Consider the following 15,528-nt stretch of genomic DNA (forward strand, 5'->3'; position numbering starts at 1 on the left):
TATTTCATATTAATAACTTTTTTCTCTACACATTAAACTTGGCCCTCAACTTCTAGGTCCTATGTATACAAAAACGGAAGATAGTTTATCATCAATCTGATAAAATGTGCATTACATTTTTCAGTCTTCAAAACATTTCATAATATACCATCTTGAATTTTGATAGCACATTTCTATAATGTTAGGCAACATATAGAAAATGTGCTTCTTTAATATTTAATCAGTTTTCTTAATCAATTTGGCATTATTCTTTAAAATCACTCCTGAATGAGTTGGCAGATCCAAATGAATTCCACACACATTCCTAAAGGCTTGTGACAGTGGGTTAAGTTGGTCTTTCAACATAAGGGAGTATTTACCAAGTCAAAGGCCATTGATATTTGTCGATGGCCATGAGACAAGAAAGTCCAAATTAAGAAAACATCCTAAGAAATTTGGTAAATTCTGGTGGATTCAGCAATTCTGGTCATTTTAAGGAGAATTTAGAGGTAAACGCTGTAGAACTGGAGGGAATGTTGCAAGTTACCATTTCCCTTCCTATAGCTTTACTGAGCTCCAGGAGGATAATCAATCCACGGTCCTAAGGCCCAGAAGCCGGACTCTGGAGGATAGTGATACCCGCTACTGGGACACTTTGACTCACTTCTTCAATCTGAGCTCCCTTGGCACGCTTTGGCGCAGAGAGGCCGGAAAGGGGGTGTTTATGATCCCATTAAATGAATAGTCGGATTAGTGAATATAAAATATGGAAATATTTTGTTTCTTGTTCATTAATTGGGAAGCAAACAGAGAAAACCACATAGTGGGGGACGGTAACTCTATTTGAAACAAAGTAAAACCAGTCCCTCTGACATTCGCCACAACCGACTCAGGGTCCCAGTCGCCTTCCGGGTTCCGCGCACCCCGTGGGGGCGGGGGCCGGAAGGGCGCGGCCGGGGCCGGAGCGGGTGGGGCCGGGGGCGTGTTCTAGAGGAGGCGGAGACAAGATGGCCGCCCAGAGCGCTTGGAGGACCTAAGAGGCGGTGGCCGGGGCCACGCCCCGGGCGGGAGGGCCGCTCTGTGCGCGCCCGCTCTATGATGCTTGCGCGCGTCCCCCGCGCGCCGCGCTGCGGGCGGGGCGGGTCTCCGGGATTCCAAGGGCTCGGTTACGGAAGAAGCGCAGCGCCGGCTGGGGAGGGGGCTGGATGCGCGCGCACCCGGGGGGAGGCCGCTGCTGCCCGGAGCAGGAGGAGGGGGAGAGCGCGGCGGGCGGCAGCGGCGCTGGCGGCGACTCCGCCATAGAGCAGGGGGGCCAGGGCAGCGCGCTCGCCCCGTCCCCGGTGAGCAGCGTGCGCAGGGAAGGCGCTCGGGGCGGCGGCCGTGGCCGGGGGCGGTGGAAGCAGGCGGGCCGGGGCGGCGGCGTCTGTGGCCGTGGCCGGGGCCGGGGCCGTGGCCGGGGACGGGGCCGGGGCCGGGGCCGGGGCCGCGGCCGTCCCCCGAGCGGCGGCAGCGGCCTTGGCGGCGACGGCGGCGGCTGCGGCGGCAGCAGCGGTGGCGGCGGCGCCCCCCGGCGGGAGCCGGTCCCTTTCCCGTCGGGGAGCGCGGGGCCGGGGCCCAGGGGACCCCGGGCCACGGAGAGCGGGAAGAGGATGGACTGCCCGGCCCTCCCCCCCGGATGGAAGAAGGAGGAAGTGATCCGAAAATCTGGGCTCAGTGCCGGCAAGAGCGATGTCTACTACTTCAGGTACCGCCCTGGGGGCGGGGAGGGGGCAACGGGGTCAGGCCGGGGTCAGGGGTCAAGAGGTGACCTGGGCAGGGGATATCAAGATGAGAGCAGGGGCCCAAGGGAAGTGGTAAAGACAGGCTGGCCCTGTAGTAGAAGGTGCCTGAGACCTTGGGTGAGAGTTGACCCCAGGGCAGTGACAGGCACAGTGTCTGAATGGTGAGAGCCCAGAGGAGAGCGTCTTATGTTGAAGGTGTTGGCGAAAATGGTTTGCCAAGAAAGGGTTACTCTGGCAGGGCTGATTAGTCCACTGAAGGGTTAAAAGAAGGTGTAATTCATCGAAGCTATAAAACCCAGTCACTGTTGGCATCTGTCCCAGCCTGTCCCAGATTCATCATCACAAGAGTGTTTAATCATGCACATGTGGAAGAATTAGCAATCTATGGTAACAAAGTTTCAGTTACTTTGTGGCATCCAGGAAAGTTTCATATAAAGTAGCCATTTGGAATGCCTGAAGTTTCTTGAAACTCTCTTGGTGTTGCAGAACTTACTCTCTTGAAAACTGAAACACTAAATAAGTTGTTAGACTTATAAACCACAGTTTGTCCCCCAGGGGACATTTGGCAATGTCTGGGGATATTTTTGGTTGTCACACCTTGGAAGGGGGTGCTACTGGCATCTACTGGGTAGAGGTGAGGGATGCTGCTAAGTATTCCGCAATAACACAGGACAGTCCCCGCAACAAAGAATTATCTGGCCCAAAATGTCACCAGTGCTGAGGTTGAGAAATCTTGGTCTAAATGATTCACGGTTTTCAGCTTGATGTGGTCTTGCAGTCTTGTGATCATGCTGTCCGTCTCATTAGTTTGGATGACCCAGTAAGCTCAGGAGAGCATCTGAGGCTTTTGATATCAGTGAAATTTTCTTATCGACAAATTTACTAGCTTTTCTTATAAATCATTCTATTTATAGAAGAGAATATAAATATGTGTTATATTCAGTGGCTTGGAGGGCCGAATCACTTTTCAGGGAATTTATTTGGGTGTTAGAGACAGTTGTTGTCAGCCATGTAGCCACTGGAATAAGGTTATGAAGGATTTCCTTTCTTCCAACATCAAGTAGGTTATTAATACATTACCTCTGGAAAATGTGTTTGTATGTGTATACACACAGCACAGTGTTTATGAATTGAGAATACTCTTTAATAGATCTAAAAGGTTAAAAAGTATACATACGTGTGTATGTGTACATACATGCATACATATGCACATACAAGAATATGATCACTAATGGTCTAACATGTAAATATGAACGTATTCCTGATGGTTGCTTAAGTATATGGATGAGTAGTTTCAGTAAATTGATTTCACTTTTTCAAGTAAAAAAATAAAATGAAAGTGGTGTTCGTTAGAACTTATTTTATCTCTTGATCTGAGACCGCTCAGCTTGAAATCTTAAATGATAAAATGAAAAACTTATGTTAAGCATACAAAGGTGGTTATCTTGTTTTCTGTTTCCTCATCCTTAAATTTACTTCAGTGATGCTAAGAAAGTTATTGTGGAACAAATGGTTCCTCCTCTCAAGTTCACTTCTGTTATTGCTATTCACAGTTCATTTTGCATATTTTTTAATGAACAGCTCCTGTTTTCTCAGGTGTATGCATAACCTTTTTCTGTTTACTCTGTATTGATGTCTTATAGGGAGTTACATTTGACAGGAATATTCTGTGTCTGGGATTGAACTCCTTGAGGAATAGGTGACTAGTGTATTCTCAGTAGAGCATCTTAAACTTTGAGTTTCACTCCTTATGGCATTTCTCCTGGGATATGTTTTGTTTGGTTTTGAGGTGACGTATTTCTTCAAACTAACTTCGTAATTGCAAAGCTTTTTTTTGTTGCTTTCTTTGCGATAGCTGGAATAGTTGTTTCAAAAAGACAGATTGCTGTGGGACTCATTCTGATTTGTGGTCACTTACTGTTTTTTTGAATGCATTGTAATTTCTTTTGATGTCAACTTTTTTATGCAAACTCAATAGATATTTTATGGTAGAGAAACTGATAGAATCAATTTAAAACAAACTTTCTAAACAAATTCTTCAGACAAATCACAACAGTATAGTGATAATTGCTCTCTAAAATTAGTCTTTTTATGAGACAGTGCAACATCGTTTGCTTTTTACTTGTTTATGTAAAATGAAAGGACACATAGAACAGATTTGTGCCACATGTGCTTAATTCAGGGCTGGAAGGATGTTGTATGTTGTTTGTGGACTACCTATAAAGTGTTAGTTGCTATCCAGTGTTGATTTCCTTCTGAGAGGTTACATGCTGAGGCAGGAGGACACATGTAGCATGATGTGATACTTGTGATACAGCAGTTACTCTTTGACTTTTGTTTTCAGTGATGAATGATGGAGGTCACCTACCCGTAGTAAAGGTGAACACGTTATTTTTCGATCTGCAGTGTCACTGCTTTGCATATTAGCATCCCGAAATATGCCCCACCCGTTAAAAACCACTAGCTCACAAAACACCAGCCATATCTGTTAATAGATGAGTGAAGAGTTGACTCTCCTTTTGGTAATGTGAACACCTGCACCCGGTTGTTCACACGATTCTAATAACGCTAACTCCTGAATTAGCCTGCCCCTGGGGAGATTAGTTTAAATAAATCTGTGTCTGTTAACGTAGGGTGTGTCTTACACTTATTAATTGGACTTAAATTAAGCTCATGGAGAAAGCCTCAAATTTTGGTAGAATGGTATTTTGACTGTTTCCTGAGACTGCCAAGTTCTAATAGGAAGGCGTGCCTCTGGTTGCCAGTTAAACAATATAATTATGCCTTCTGTCAGGATTACTGATAGTATTGTGGCAGTTCTTATATTATCGTCTAAAGTTTGTTTTTAGAAAGGGTGTGGCTTGGTAAAGTACTAGATCCATTGGTATAGTTTCTGAAAAAGTTTGTTGGCATCATATGAATCTATTATTTGAACAGTAATTTTCTAACTAGTCTACTTGACTCCTGTCATTTCCAGTTTTTAGTTCCCTTCACTTGCAGATTGATATTTTTGAAGTATTATTTTCCTCTACACAGGAACCTTTTGTAGCTATCGCGTGCCTTTTGTTTTTTTATCAACTCTAAACTTGTTGGGTTCTAGACTTTTGGTTGTAACTGGACTAAAGACCTGGGAGTCATACTAACCTTTTACAGCTGCTGCCATAAAATATCATCTGGTTGGATATTGGAAACAGAATAGTAAACAGTTTTAACTCTTTCATCAAAATTATGATGCATTGGTACCTGATGATTTCTCTGGAAAAAAAAGATAAAATGGAACCAGAGAACAATTAAAATAAAGGGAGCAGGTGCATGAAAAGAGACTAAAAAGATTTCACCTTGATCTAGAAAGAAGACTCAGAGGCAATATAATGGAGGTCTAGAAAATCCAGAATCATGAGTGATATGGTAAAAGCAGGAGTCTCTAGGGAAGGCAGCAGAGGACAGGGGTTAAGAGGTCTGGAGTTGGTATTCTGACTCTGCACTTACCAGTGGTGCAGCCTGAGCATGTTGCTTATACTTCCCAGTGCTGTGCTTTCCCCATTTGTAAAGTGGATATGATTGTACCTGTACCTCATAGTGTTATAAGGATTCAGTTCCAGAACAGTAAAATAAATACCTAGATCTCTTGAAGCTTTATATTTTTAAAGACTAATTAAGAAGAACAATTCGTGAAATAACGCAAGTTGTTATGGGCTCAACGTATAAATAGGTTTTAAAAAACGTATAGGGGGCTGGCCCGGTGGCATAGTGGTGAAGTTCAGGTGCTCTGCTTTGGCACTCCAGGGTTCATGGGTTTGGATCCTGGGCGTGGACCTTCACGTCACGCATCAAGCTATGTTGTGGCGGTGTCCCATGTACTAAATAGAGGAAGATTGGGAACAAATGTTAGCTCAGGGCCAGTCTTCCTCACCAAAAAACAAACAAACAAAGAAAACATAGGTATATCCCATTATCCCATTTGTTACTAAGGGCTGGTATGGTGCCTTGAGGGCATGGATTCTGAATCACTGAGGATGCCAAAGGTCAACCAGACCTGTTCTCTCCCCCCCCCCTTTTTTTTTTGGCTTAAAAAAAACAGACTCTCACATGTAGTCTTGTGGGAAAAAACTAGCTGAAGGGACCAGCGGAGAGATCCATTGTCACAGTTCTTAAATATTAAAATCTCTTTGGCTTCAGTAAACTGGCCTTCCCCTAAATTTTTCTTTCTGGTCATCTCTGTGTTGTTAAACCTGTCCCCTGTGTTACTTTCATGTTCATTTCCTTAGAACCTGTGGCTTTCTCACATACCTGTCTTCCTTCCCCCTAGGCACAGTGCTGAACACACGGATGCTAAATTTGTGTTTACCGATTGATATGACACTTAAAATTTTGTCAAACAAGTCTTAAATGACTTCTTAGGTGTTGCTTTGTATTACCTGTGGTGTTGTGCTGGGATCAAATTGGCTGAGATATTTTATTAAATCCAAACATTTTCACGTTTCTGACTTTCATCATTAATGCTGAGGGTCTTATAGAACGAAGAAAGCTTTTATCTTTTTGAATGTTAGAGATATAGCAAAGTGGCAAATAAGATGGGTGCATATCAGAGATATGTTAAAAATATAGGTATTTATATATATATCAAGATGAAAATATGGAAAAACATCTCGGTGCTCATAGTGCACAGACACAAGTAAGAAATCAACATTTGAATTTTGTTGACTGTATAGTATATAGTATGGGATCTTTTGTGCCTTTATGCTATGTGTATTCTATGTTACAGCTCTCATAATTTTGGCAGCTTTTAGTATTATTTTGTTAAATGCTTTACATGTATTACCTTATTGGATCCTTATAACCCTATAAACCATGGGTACAATTATCTCCATTTAATAAACAGGGAGTTAGGACAGGGATGTTAAATAAGACATTAGAATCCTGATGCAGGTGGCTTAACCCGGGAACTCTTAACCACCCTGCTCCGCTGCCTCAAATAGAGATCCTTACTGTATTCTCAAATATTGCAGCATCTCATGCCTGATCTACTCTGTTGAGCTTGGTGTGCCACTGGGATAATGTAATTGTTCACTATTATGCTTACATCCTGAAGTTGACAAAAGGTAAATTTTCAATCCTATTTCGTAGTGAAGCCATTGTACCAAAAGGTGATCTTCCAGCTCTATGTAATATTTGAGGAAAAGTTGAAAAACTGTGGTAAGTTAACATAATTAAAGCAGTTTTATTCTAGGTAATAGAAGTGATCATTTTGTTTAGAAATGTTTACCCCTTCTTTGCCCCCCCCCCCTTTGCTACATGTTTAATGTATGATTGACCCTTTTGTTTCTCAGATATTCAGATAGGCAACACGTTCCCCAAGGTGCGAGCTTAGGTCGTCTTCATTTTGAAAGCTTTCACTTAAATTAGAAGAAATCAAATTGTAACTTGCAGGCTAAATGTAGCTTATGAGATAGTTTTAGGTGGTTCCTGCAGAAAGCTCAGATGCTTCTTTCAGAGTTGAGATAGAGTTGAAATGGTACCCTACAGACCACTTTAAAAAAAAAAAATCTCTAGTTGGAGAGAGGAAAGAAATGCAGTATTTATTAGATGCTTATTGCATAATTGAACGTTTGACTTGCTTTTAGTCTTTTTTCTTGTTATTGCCTGATTGAAGCCTGGATCCAGAAACAAAAGATGTCTAGGTATGGTGAAAATTGTGCCCTGGTTGGTAATTCTCCCTCATCTGTACTATCACATCTTTTTGTGATGTGCTAGAGGAATTTTTGTTAAGGTGCAACATTGCCATCTGTTCTGCATCTGATTTTTAGAATCTGACATGCAAAGTCTCACCTGCCAGAACACCCACAATACCTGTAACAGAGGAAATACACAGCCCAAGAGGAACTGATACACATACATGCTAAAAGTAATCTCCAACAGAAATTGATAGATGATTTTTTCAGGTTGCTTTTAAAATTTCATTTGTTGAGATATAGTCATAATTTACTTTTTCATCATTTAGTTTTAATTAATGGAACAGAAGCAGGTGATTTGCAAAGGAGGTGATGCTTTTTTTGTTTTTGTTCTTTTTTAGATTTTATAGTGGGACTAGTAGAAATTAATAACCTTTTAGCCTGTGTTTGAGGTCTTCTCAGACCTGCATGATGAATTAGAAATAAATCATCAACTCTTATTTCATGGATTTACTGTTTGGCTTGGAATATCAATACCCTTGGCAGCTCTTGTTTATTGATCTTTTATTGCTGTTTGCCATTTCCACTAAGAAATGATTAGGCAAATTATAAAATGAAGTTTTACTTAATTTCATCAGAACTTTTAAAAACTAAAACTTCCCAAGGAAGGAGAATAAAAGTATGAAATAGAATGAAATTTGAATAATATCTGTGGATCATAGGATTTTGCCTCATCTTATTAGAATATGAATTCAGACTCATTTGGGAACTTGGCTACATAAGCTGTATGTGAATATAAATATTAGTAAATATAATTTAAACTTAGATTTTAAAATTGAGTACTTAGCATTTGTCAGGAACAATTATGAATGATTTACAAATGTGAGGAAGAAGAACATCATCTTCTAAAGATATTCTTTTCTGGGGCCGGCCCAATGGTGCAGCGGTTAAGTTCACACATTCCGCTTCGGTGGCCCAGGGTTCGCCGGTTCAGATCCTGGGTGCGGACATGGCACCGCTTGGCAAGCCATGCTGTGGTAGGCGTCCCACATATAAAGTAGAGGAAGATGGGCACGGATGTTAGCTCAGGGCCAGCCTTCCTCAGCAAAAAAGAGGAGAGCTGGCAGTAGTTAGCTCAGGGCTAATCTTCCTCAAAAAAAAAAAAAAAAAGGTAGTCTTTTCCTTGTTCTTTTTATACTGGAAGAATCCATAGATTAAAGCAAGGATGAATGACCTTAAAATTCTTTTTAACATGTATGCAGTGATGTATGCATCTCTTTAAAAAGGCCCCTAGCAGAAATGGGCAACTCCTATGGCATTTTGAGAATACTTCTGTTAACCTTTTCTGTATTTGCTGTGATAGGTAATTGGCAAGTGTTGCTGACCACCAGATTCTGAACCTCCACAAGGGCAGGGCCTGAGTCTGATTCATTTTTGAATCTTCAGTATCCAGCACAGTCCTTGGTATATGGAAGGCTCTTAATAATTGCTTGCTGAATGAAGCAAATGGTTAATACATTTTTCTATTAAGTGATCCAGAAAAACTTCTGGTTAATGCTGGCTGTTAAAGGCCTGCACTATAGAGGCAGTCTTGTGTCCCCTACTCAGTATCACGCCTTGTGCTCTGTCAGGTATCCAAATATTGAATGGCTCAGTAAGTGTTCTCAGTTTTCCTTAAACTTATATGTGTTTAGTGTTGGTGTATACATTATATATAGATTTTTAGACCTAAGGGGGTCTACAGAACTTTTGATTCCATTTTTAATGTTTAAAAAAATCCTTTTATCCTGTGCTTTAAAAAAGCACCATCAAAAATTGCTTTTGTATCATCTTGGAAGGATAATATGTTTCTACCTACTTTTAACAAATGAATTATTTCTTTGTACTATAACTGTGAAGCTGTTTGTCAAAGTATCTTGGTCGGAAGTAGTCTACAATAAAAAATAGTATAAAAATAATATCAACGTGGACATACAAAATACATGTTGCAACTTTTTTCTTTCTTTCTTTTTTTTTTTTTTGAGGAATATTAGGCCTCAGCTAACTGCTGCCAATCCTCCTCTTTTCGCTGAGGAAGACTGGCCCTGAGCTAACATCCATGCCCATCTTCCTCTACTTTAGATGTGGGACGCCTCCCACAGCATGGCGTGCCAAGTGGTGCCATGTCTGCACCCGGGATCCGAACTGATGAACCCTGGGCCGCTGAGAAGCAGAACGTGTGCACTTAATTGCTGTGCTACCGGGCTGGCCCTGCAACTTTTTACTATTAGGTTTTACAGTCATAAACTTAACCTGTCAGATTACCATAGCAGTTTCTAAATGTTTTCTCTTTGCTTCTGTACTTATAAGAAGACCAGTAAGTCTGTTCATAGACCACACGTGCATAGCACTGGTTTAGACTAAGAAAGGGGACTTTTGAGTCAGAAGATTGGGACTTGAATTTTGAATCTTGCTTTAGTGTTTTAACTTGGACAGATTTTTAAGCTTCTGTAAGCCTCTGATTCTTCAAATATAAACTGAGAGTAAGAATTCTACCTCATGGAACTTTTTGAGATTAAGTGAAAATACATGTAAGGCATTTGGCATGCAGTAGATTGTCAGTAGATTAATAAAATGTTAGTTTCTTTCTTTTCACTTAATTAAGCAACATAAGTAGACGCGTGTGTTTGTGAATATTGTGAAGCGTCACAATATTTTGCTGTATTTTGAAATGTAATTAGGGCAGACCTTAGGTTATACATGTTCACTGGGGCTTTTAAAATTACTCCATTTTCTCCACTGATTTTAAAGTAACCTGTGCTCACTGTGGAAAATGGGGAAAATATAGGAGAGTATATAAAGAGAAATGACAATCATTATTATATTCCCAAAGAGAATCATTGCTAATATTTTGGCACATTGCCTTCCATTCTGTTTTTTGGATATATTTGTCTGTGTGTGTGCATACGTGCATACACACAAGTGTGTATGTGTATATGTTCTTTTATTGTTTTTTTTTCTTCTCCCCAAAGCCCCAGTAGACAGTTGTATATTCTAGTTGTAAGTCCTTCTAGTTCTATGTGAGCTACCACGACAGCGTGGTTCCTGACAGACGAGTGGTATGGTTCCACAACTGGGAACTGAGCCTGGGCCACTGAGGCAGAGTGCACCGAACTTTAACCGCTAGGCCATCGGGCCTGGCTCTTATTCTTTTTCTACTGGAGGAATCCATAGATTAAAGCAAGGGTGAATGTCCTTAAAATTCTTTTTAACGTGTATGCAGTGATGAATGCATCTCTTTAAAAAGGGCTTTCCTGGAGGCTCCTAGCCTTTTTTTAAAAAAAATATGGTCTGTTTTTTGGGTATACTTATCTACCTATCTATTTTCTATTATGGAAAAGTTCAAACATATGCAAAAGCAAAAGTGGATAGAAAAGTGTAATGAATCCCCCATGTGCTCATGAGCCAGTTAACAATGATCAGTTCCTGCCCAGTCTTGTTTCATCAGTATCCAGCCGCCTCCCCCACCCCCTCCCCACATTATATTGTGAAATAATTCTCAAGACAGATTTAATTTCTGACATTTCCACAGCAAGTGTCCAGTCCCCAATTCAGCTAAAATAACCAGTGTTTTTCCTTTTTCCTCCCTCAGAAACTGAGTGCCTTAAGGCAGTGGGATAAGATTAAGTAGAATTCTGCATTCATTCATTTTTTATTTTTTAGTGGCTCGCCCTGGCTTTTAATTTTTTCTTAACCATGATATAGAGATCACACAGTTTGCCACCAGTAATATATTGTTTGTATGTAATTTTTGTTACATAAATACTAGTTAATGGAATGAGGATGATTGGTACAGAATGTGAATTATACTTAAGGTCTTTTATACCATTTAAAATTGTGTGATGATTCCTTAAACATTTATCTTGAGGGAGAAGGTGGAATGCTGTCATGTTTTATCAGTAGCTAAATTGTAAATAAATTTTTTTCCTTATTGATACTTTAAAAATAATTCTCCATCCCCACCCCCACCCAAGTGCTAAGAAAATTATTTAATGCTCAGAGTTACTTTCCTAAACTCTTCATATTTTTAAAAAGTACTTTCCAACTTTCAGGGGAAATATTCAGCTTACACATTTATTTATTTATTTATTTATTTTATTGAGTTAATGATGGGTTACAATCTTGTGAAATTTCAGTTGTACATTAATGTTTGTCAGTCATGTTGTAGGTGCACCACTTAACCCTTTGTGCCCACCCCCGACCCCACCTTTCCCCTGGTATCCACTGAACTGTTCTTAGTCCATAATTTTAAATTCCTCATATGAGTGGAGTCATACACAGATTATCCTTTTCTCTCTGGCTTATTTCACTTAACATAATTCCCTCAAGGTCTATCCAAGTTATTGCAAATGGAATGATTTTGTTCTGTTTTACAGCTGAGTAGTATTCCATTGTATATATGTACCACATCATCTTTATCCATTCGTCTGTTGATGGACACTTAGGTTGCATGTCTTGGCTATCGTAAATAATGCTGCAATGAACATTGGGGTGCATAGGACTTTTGGGATTGCTGACTTCAAGCTCTTTGGATAAATACCCAGTAGTGGGATGGCTGGATCGTATGGTAGTTCTATTTTTAATTTTTTGAGGAATCTCCATACTGTTTTCCATAGTGGCTGCACCAGTTTGCATTCCCACCAGCAGTGTATGAGGGTTCCTTTTTCTCCACAACCTCTCCAACATTTGTTACTATTAGTTTTAGATATTTTTGTCATTCTAATGGATGTAAGGTGATATCTTAGTGTAGTTTTGATTTGCATTTCCCTGATGATCAGCGATGATGAGCATCTTTTCATGTGCCTATTGGCCATCCGTATATCTTCTTTGGAGAAATGTCTGTTCATGTCTCCAGCCCATTTTTTGATTGGGTTGTTTGATTTTTTGTTGTTGAGTTGTGAGAGTTCTTTATATATTATGGATATTAAGCCTTTGTCAGATATATGACTTGCAAATATTTTTTCCCATTTAGTGGGTTGTTGTTTTGTTTCAAGCCTGTTTTCATTTACCTTGAAGAAGCTCTTTAGTCTGATGAAGTCCCATTTGTTTATTCTTTCTATTGTTTCCCTTCTCTGAGAAGGCATGGTGTCCGAGAAGATCCTTTTAATACTGATGTCAAAGAGTGTACTGCCTACGTTTTCTTCCAGAAGCCTTATGGTTTCAGGTCTCACCTTTAGGTCTTTGATTCATTTTGAGTTTATTTTGGTGAATGGTGAAAAAGAATGGTCAATTTTCATTCTTCTACATGTGGCTTTCCAGTTTTCCCAGCACCATTTGTTGAAAAGACTTTCTTTTCTCCATTGTATGCCCTCTCAGCTTGCACACTTATAATGATTATGTTTTAAACATTTTTTTATAGAGATTTTCAACCATATATACAAAAGTAGAGAGAATCATGTAAAAAACTACCAAGTACCCAGGTCAACAATTGTCAATCTGATTTCATCCATACCCCATTCACTACCCCTGGCTCAGCCTTCATTATTTTGAAGCAAATCTGACATCATATCATTTCATTCATAAATAAGCACTTCACCATGCTATTTGTGAAGATATGATTTAAACTTGTGAAAGTTTTATAATGATACAGAGCTCAGTATTTCAAAACTAGAGTAAAAGAGATGCCAACAGGCAGTTCATGATTGTTTGCCTGATACAGGCAGTAACTGCTGTAGGGTTCAGAGGGAGGAGACATTCCTATTACTTTGTTCTGTTAAGGCTTGTTGGAGCTATTAGGTGGATTGGTATTTCTGGGCTCTTGGTTGGGGTTAGAGACATGTGTTATGACCAGGTAAAAGATGTGGTTTGCAAAGGGCTGGAGAGGGAAACCATTCAGCCTGTTCAAAATAGAGTGAATACGGGACTGACCCTGTGGCCTAGTGGTTAAGTGTGGTGTGCTCCACTTCCATGGCCCAGGTTTGGTTCCCGAGCATGGACCTACATCACTCATTGGTGGCCATGCTGTGGCAGTGACCCACATACAAAATACAGGAAGACTGGCACAGATGTTAGCTCAGGGGGAATCTTCCTCAGCAAAAAAAAAAAAAGAGAGAGTGAATAAACTAATATGGCTGGAGCAAAAGTCACTGGGTAAGAGGAGTGGAAAGTGGGGTTGAAAAAGTTAAGAGGAAGTTAGATGAAAAAGGCTCTCAAATGCAGGGCTAAGATGTTTGGCTCCCTTTTGCTCATGAATTAAAGTCCCCTGAAGGCTTTTAAACTGAACTGTGGCCACAGTGGTGTTTTAGGAAGAGCAGTCTGGATAGTTTAGACTGCAGAGAGACTGGCAAATAGAAAATTAGTTAGCCTATCATGGTGATTTAGACCTGAAGTGATGAAAAATGATTTAGGCAGTGGCAATGTAAATGGAAAGGAAGGATGGCTTCAAAGGTGATGATGAAGGAACTGGATTTAGTAACTGATCAGAGATGGATATGTAGGTAAGAACAGGAGTGAGTACATAGATAAAATCTGCCAGGGACAAACTATGGAGGAGAGCTGAGGGTGGTTCATTTTAGGAAAGGCCTACATTTACAGGAGGGCAGGAGTTAAGGAAGGGGGAGTGGGGAGCTGACTTTGGATAGGTTTTTCTGTGTGTATGTCATGTAGCTTTGAAGCAATGGCATACATTCTTTAAATTAGTTTGGCAGTTTTCTGATTGTATGTTTTGTGCCTAAGTGCAAAAAGATAATTTTATTTCAGATTTTTAGTCTCAGCTAAAATTTGATTTCTGGAGACGATTGTTATGTAAAGTTAGAGAAATCTTTCTTTTTCTTTCAATACTAACTCTCGTAACAGGTAAGCTTTAATATTTAAAGAGGTAGGGAAAAAGTTGATGTCTCTCTTTTTTTTTTTAATCTCTGCTCGCCTTGGCTTTCTTTCCTTTTTTTTCTTTTTTCTTTTTTTTTGTGAGGAAGATTGGCCCTGAGCTAACATCCATTTCCAGTCTTCCTCTTTTTTTAAAAATTCTTTTCCCTAAAGCCCCAGTACATAGTTATGTACTCTAGTTTCAAGACATTCTAGTTCCTCCATGTGGGATGCCACCACAGCATGACTTGATCAGCAGTGTGTAGGTCTGCGCCTGGGACCTGAACTGGTAAACCCTGGGCCTCAAAGTGGAGCTCATGAACTTAACCACTCGGACATGGGGCCAGCCCCTTATGTTTCTTTATTCTCCAACTATTCCATTGCTGTAGCTTATAGAATTTTTAGTGCGGAGTTTTTTGCTATTCCCCAAGAAGTACTTCCTAATGTTGTTGGAGAGCGACGCACCTCTGAAGATGCTCTTTAGCCGTATAGCTGACCATCTGCCGTCCACAAGGCTCCCTGCTGCTCACAGGCCAGTTCATCCTACTCACACTGATTGTGCCACCCGCACAGTTCATCCTGTTAGAGACTGGGGTGAAGATATACTTGTGTTTGCTCAGACCTCTGGTCTTCTCATAATGGTTTAATAAATATCATGATTATCCATGTCACCAAAGTAACATGAAAAAGTATGTTGTTCTCTGTTAGAGGGGTGTTTTTAGAGTGCGGTTTCCCTTGCAGGGGGTAGGTCATCAGAAGAGTACGTTTTATAACAGCCTGGCAGGGTGTGTTACAGTGGTCTGGCTCAGATAGTGAGGATTACTAGGTGAGTTTATAGAGTGACAAAAAAGGAATATCACTAAATTAAGGTGACCATAATTTAAGTATTTCTGGTATATCAATTAAATTTTTTAAGATTTGAAAGTCAGATGCCAAATAAAATTTCTTTCTTTTTGGTAATCTATAGTTAGAAACCTCTAAGATAGAGTTAGGTTTGAGACATGCTATGAACAGTTTAATCATAATGAAAGCAAGCAAAGACATAGTTCAAGTGATGGAATGTTCTCAAGTGAAGTGGAAAAATGTAACTCATGTTTTTGATTTTCACTTAATTATTACTTTGCTTCAGGGTCTTTAGCGTGTAGGAAAAGTTAAAGGTGAGATCACAAGTTGGTTCAAGGTTGGCATATCTAGGGGGCAGTTGATAGGGAATTTTTTTTTGTGGTTGAAAGTGAAATAATATTTCATTACTG

At 40.2% G+C, this 15,528-nt stretch overlaps 1 protein-coding gene across 4 annotated transcripts in view; it reads left to right on the forward strand.

The window, feature by feature from the left end:
* Positions 1–1,042: 1,042 nt before the first annotated feature.
* The window catches only part of MBD2 (methyl-CpG binding domain protein 2), a 74,323-nt gene continuing 59,837 nt past the window's right edge, over positions 1,043–15,528 (forward strand). The window contains exon 1 of one of the 4 annotated variants that reach the window (XM_070513038.1): positions 1,043–1,723. In XM_070513038.1, coding sequence (XP_070369139.1) covers positions 1,185–1,723 — 539 coding nt within the window. In that variant the 5' untranslated portion in view covers positions 1,043–1,184. The remainder of the gene's footprint in view (positions 1,724–15,528) is intronic. The other 3 variants (XM_044774915.2, XM_070513036.1, XM_070513035.1) reach the window with 3 other exon arrangements.

The sequence above is a fragment of the Equus asinus genome, chromosome 7 (genome assembly GCF_041296235.1).
Source record: "Equus asinus isolate D_3611 breed Donkey chromosome 7, EquAss-T2T_v2, whole genome shotgun sequence".
Classification (NCBI taxonomy): domain Eukaryota; kingdom Metazoa; phylum Chordata; class Mammalia; order Perissodactyla; family Equidae; genus Equus; species Equus asinus.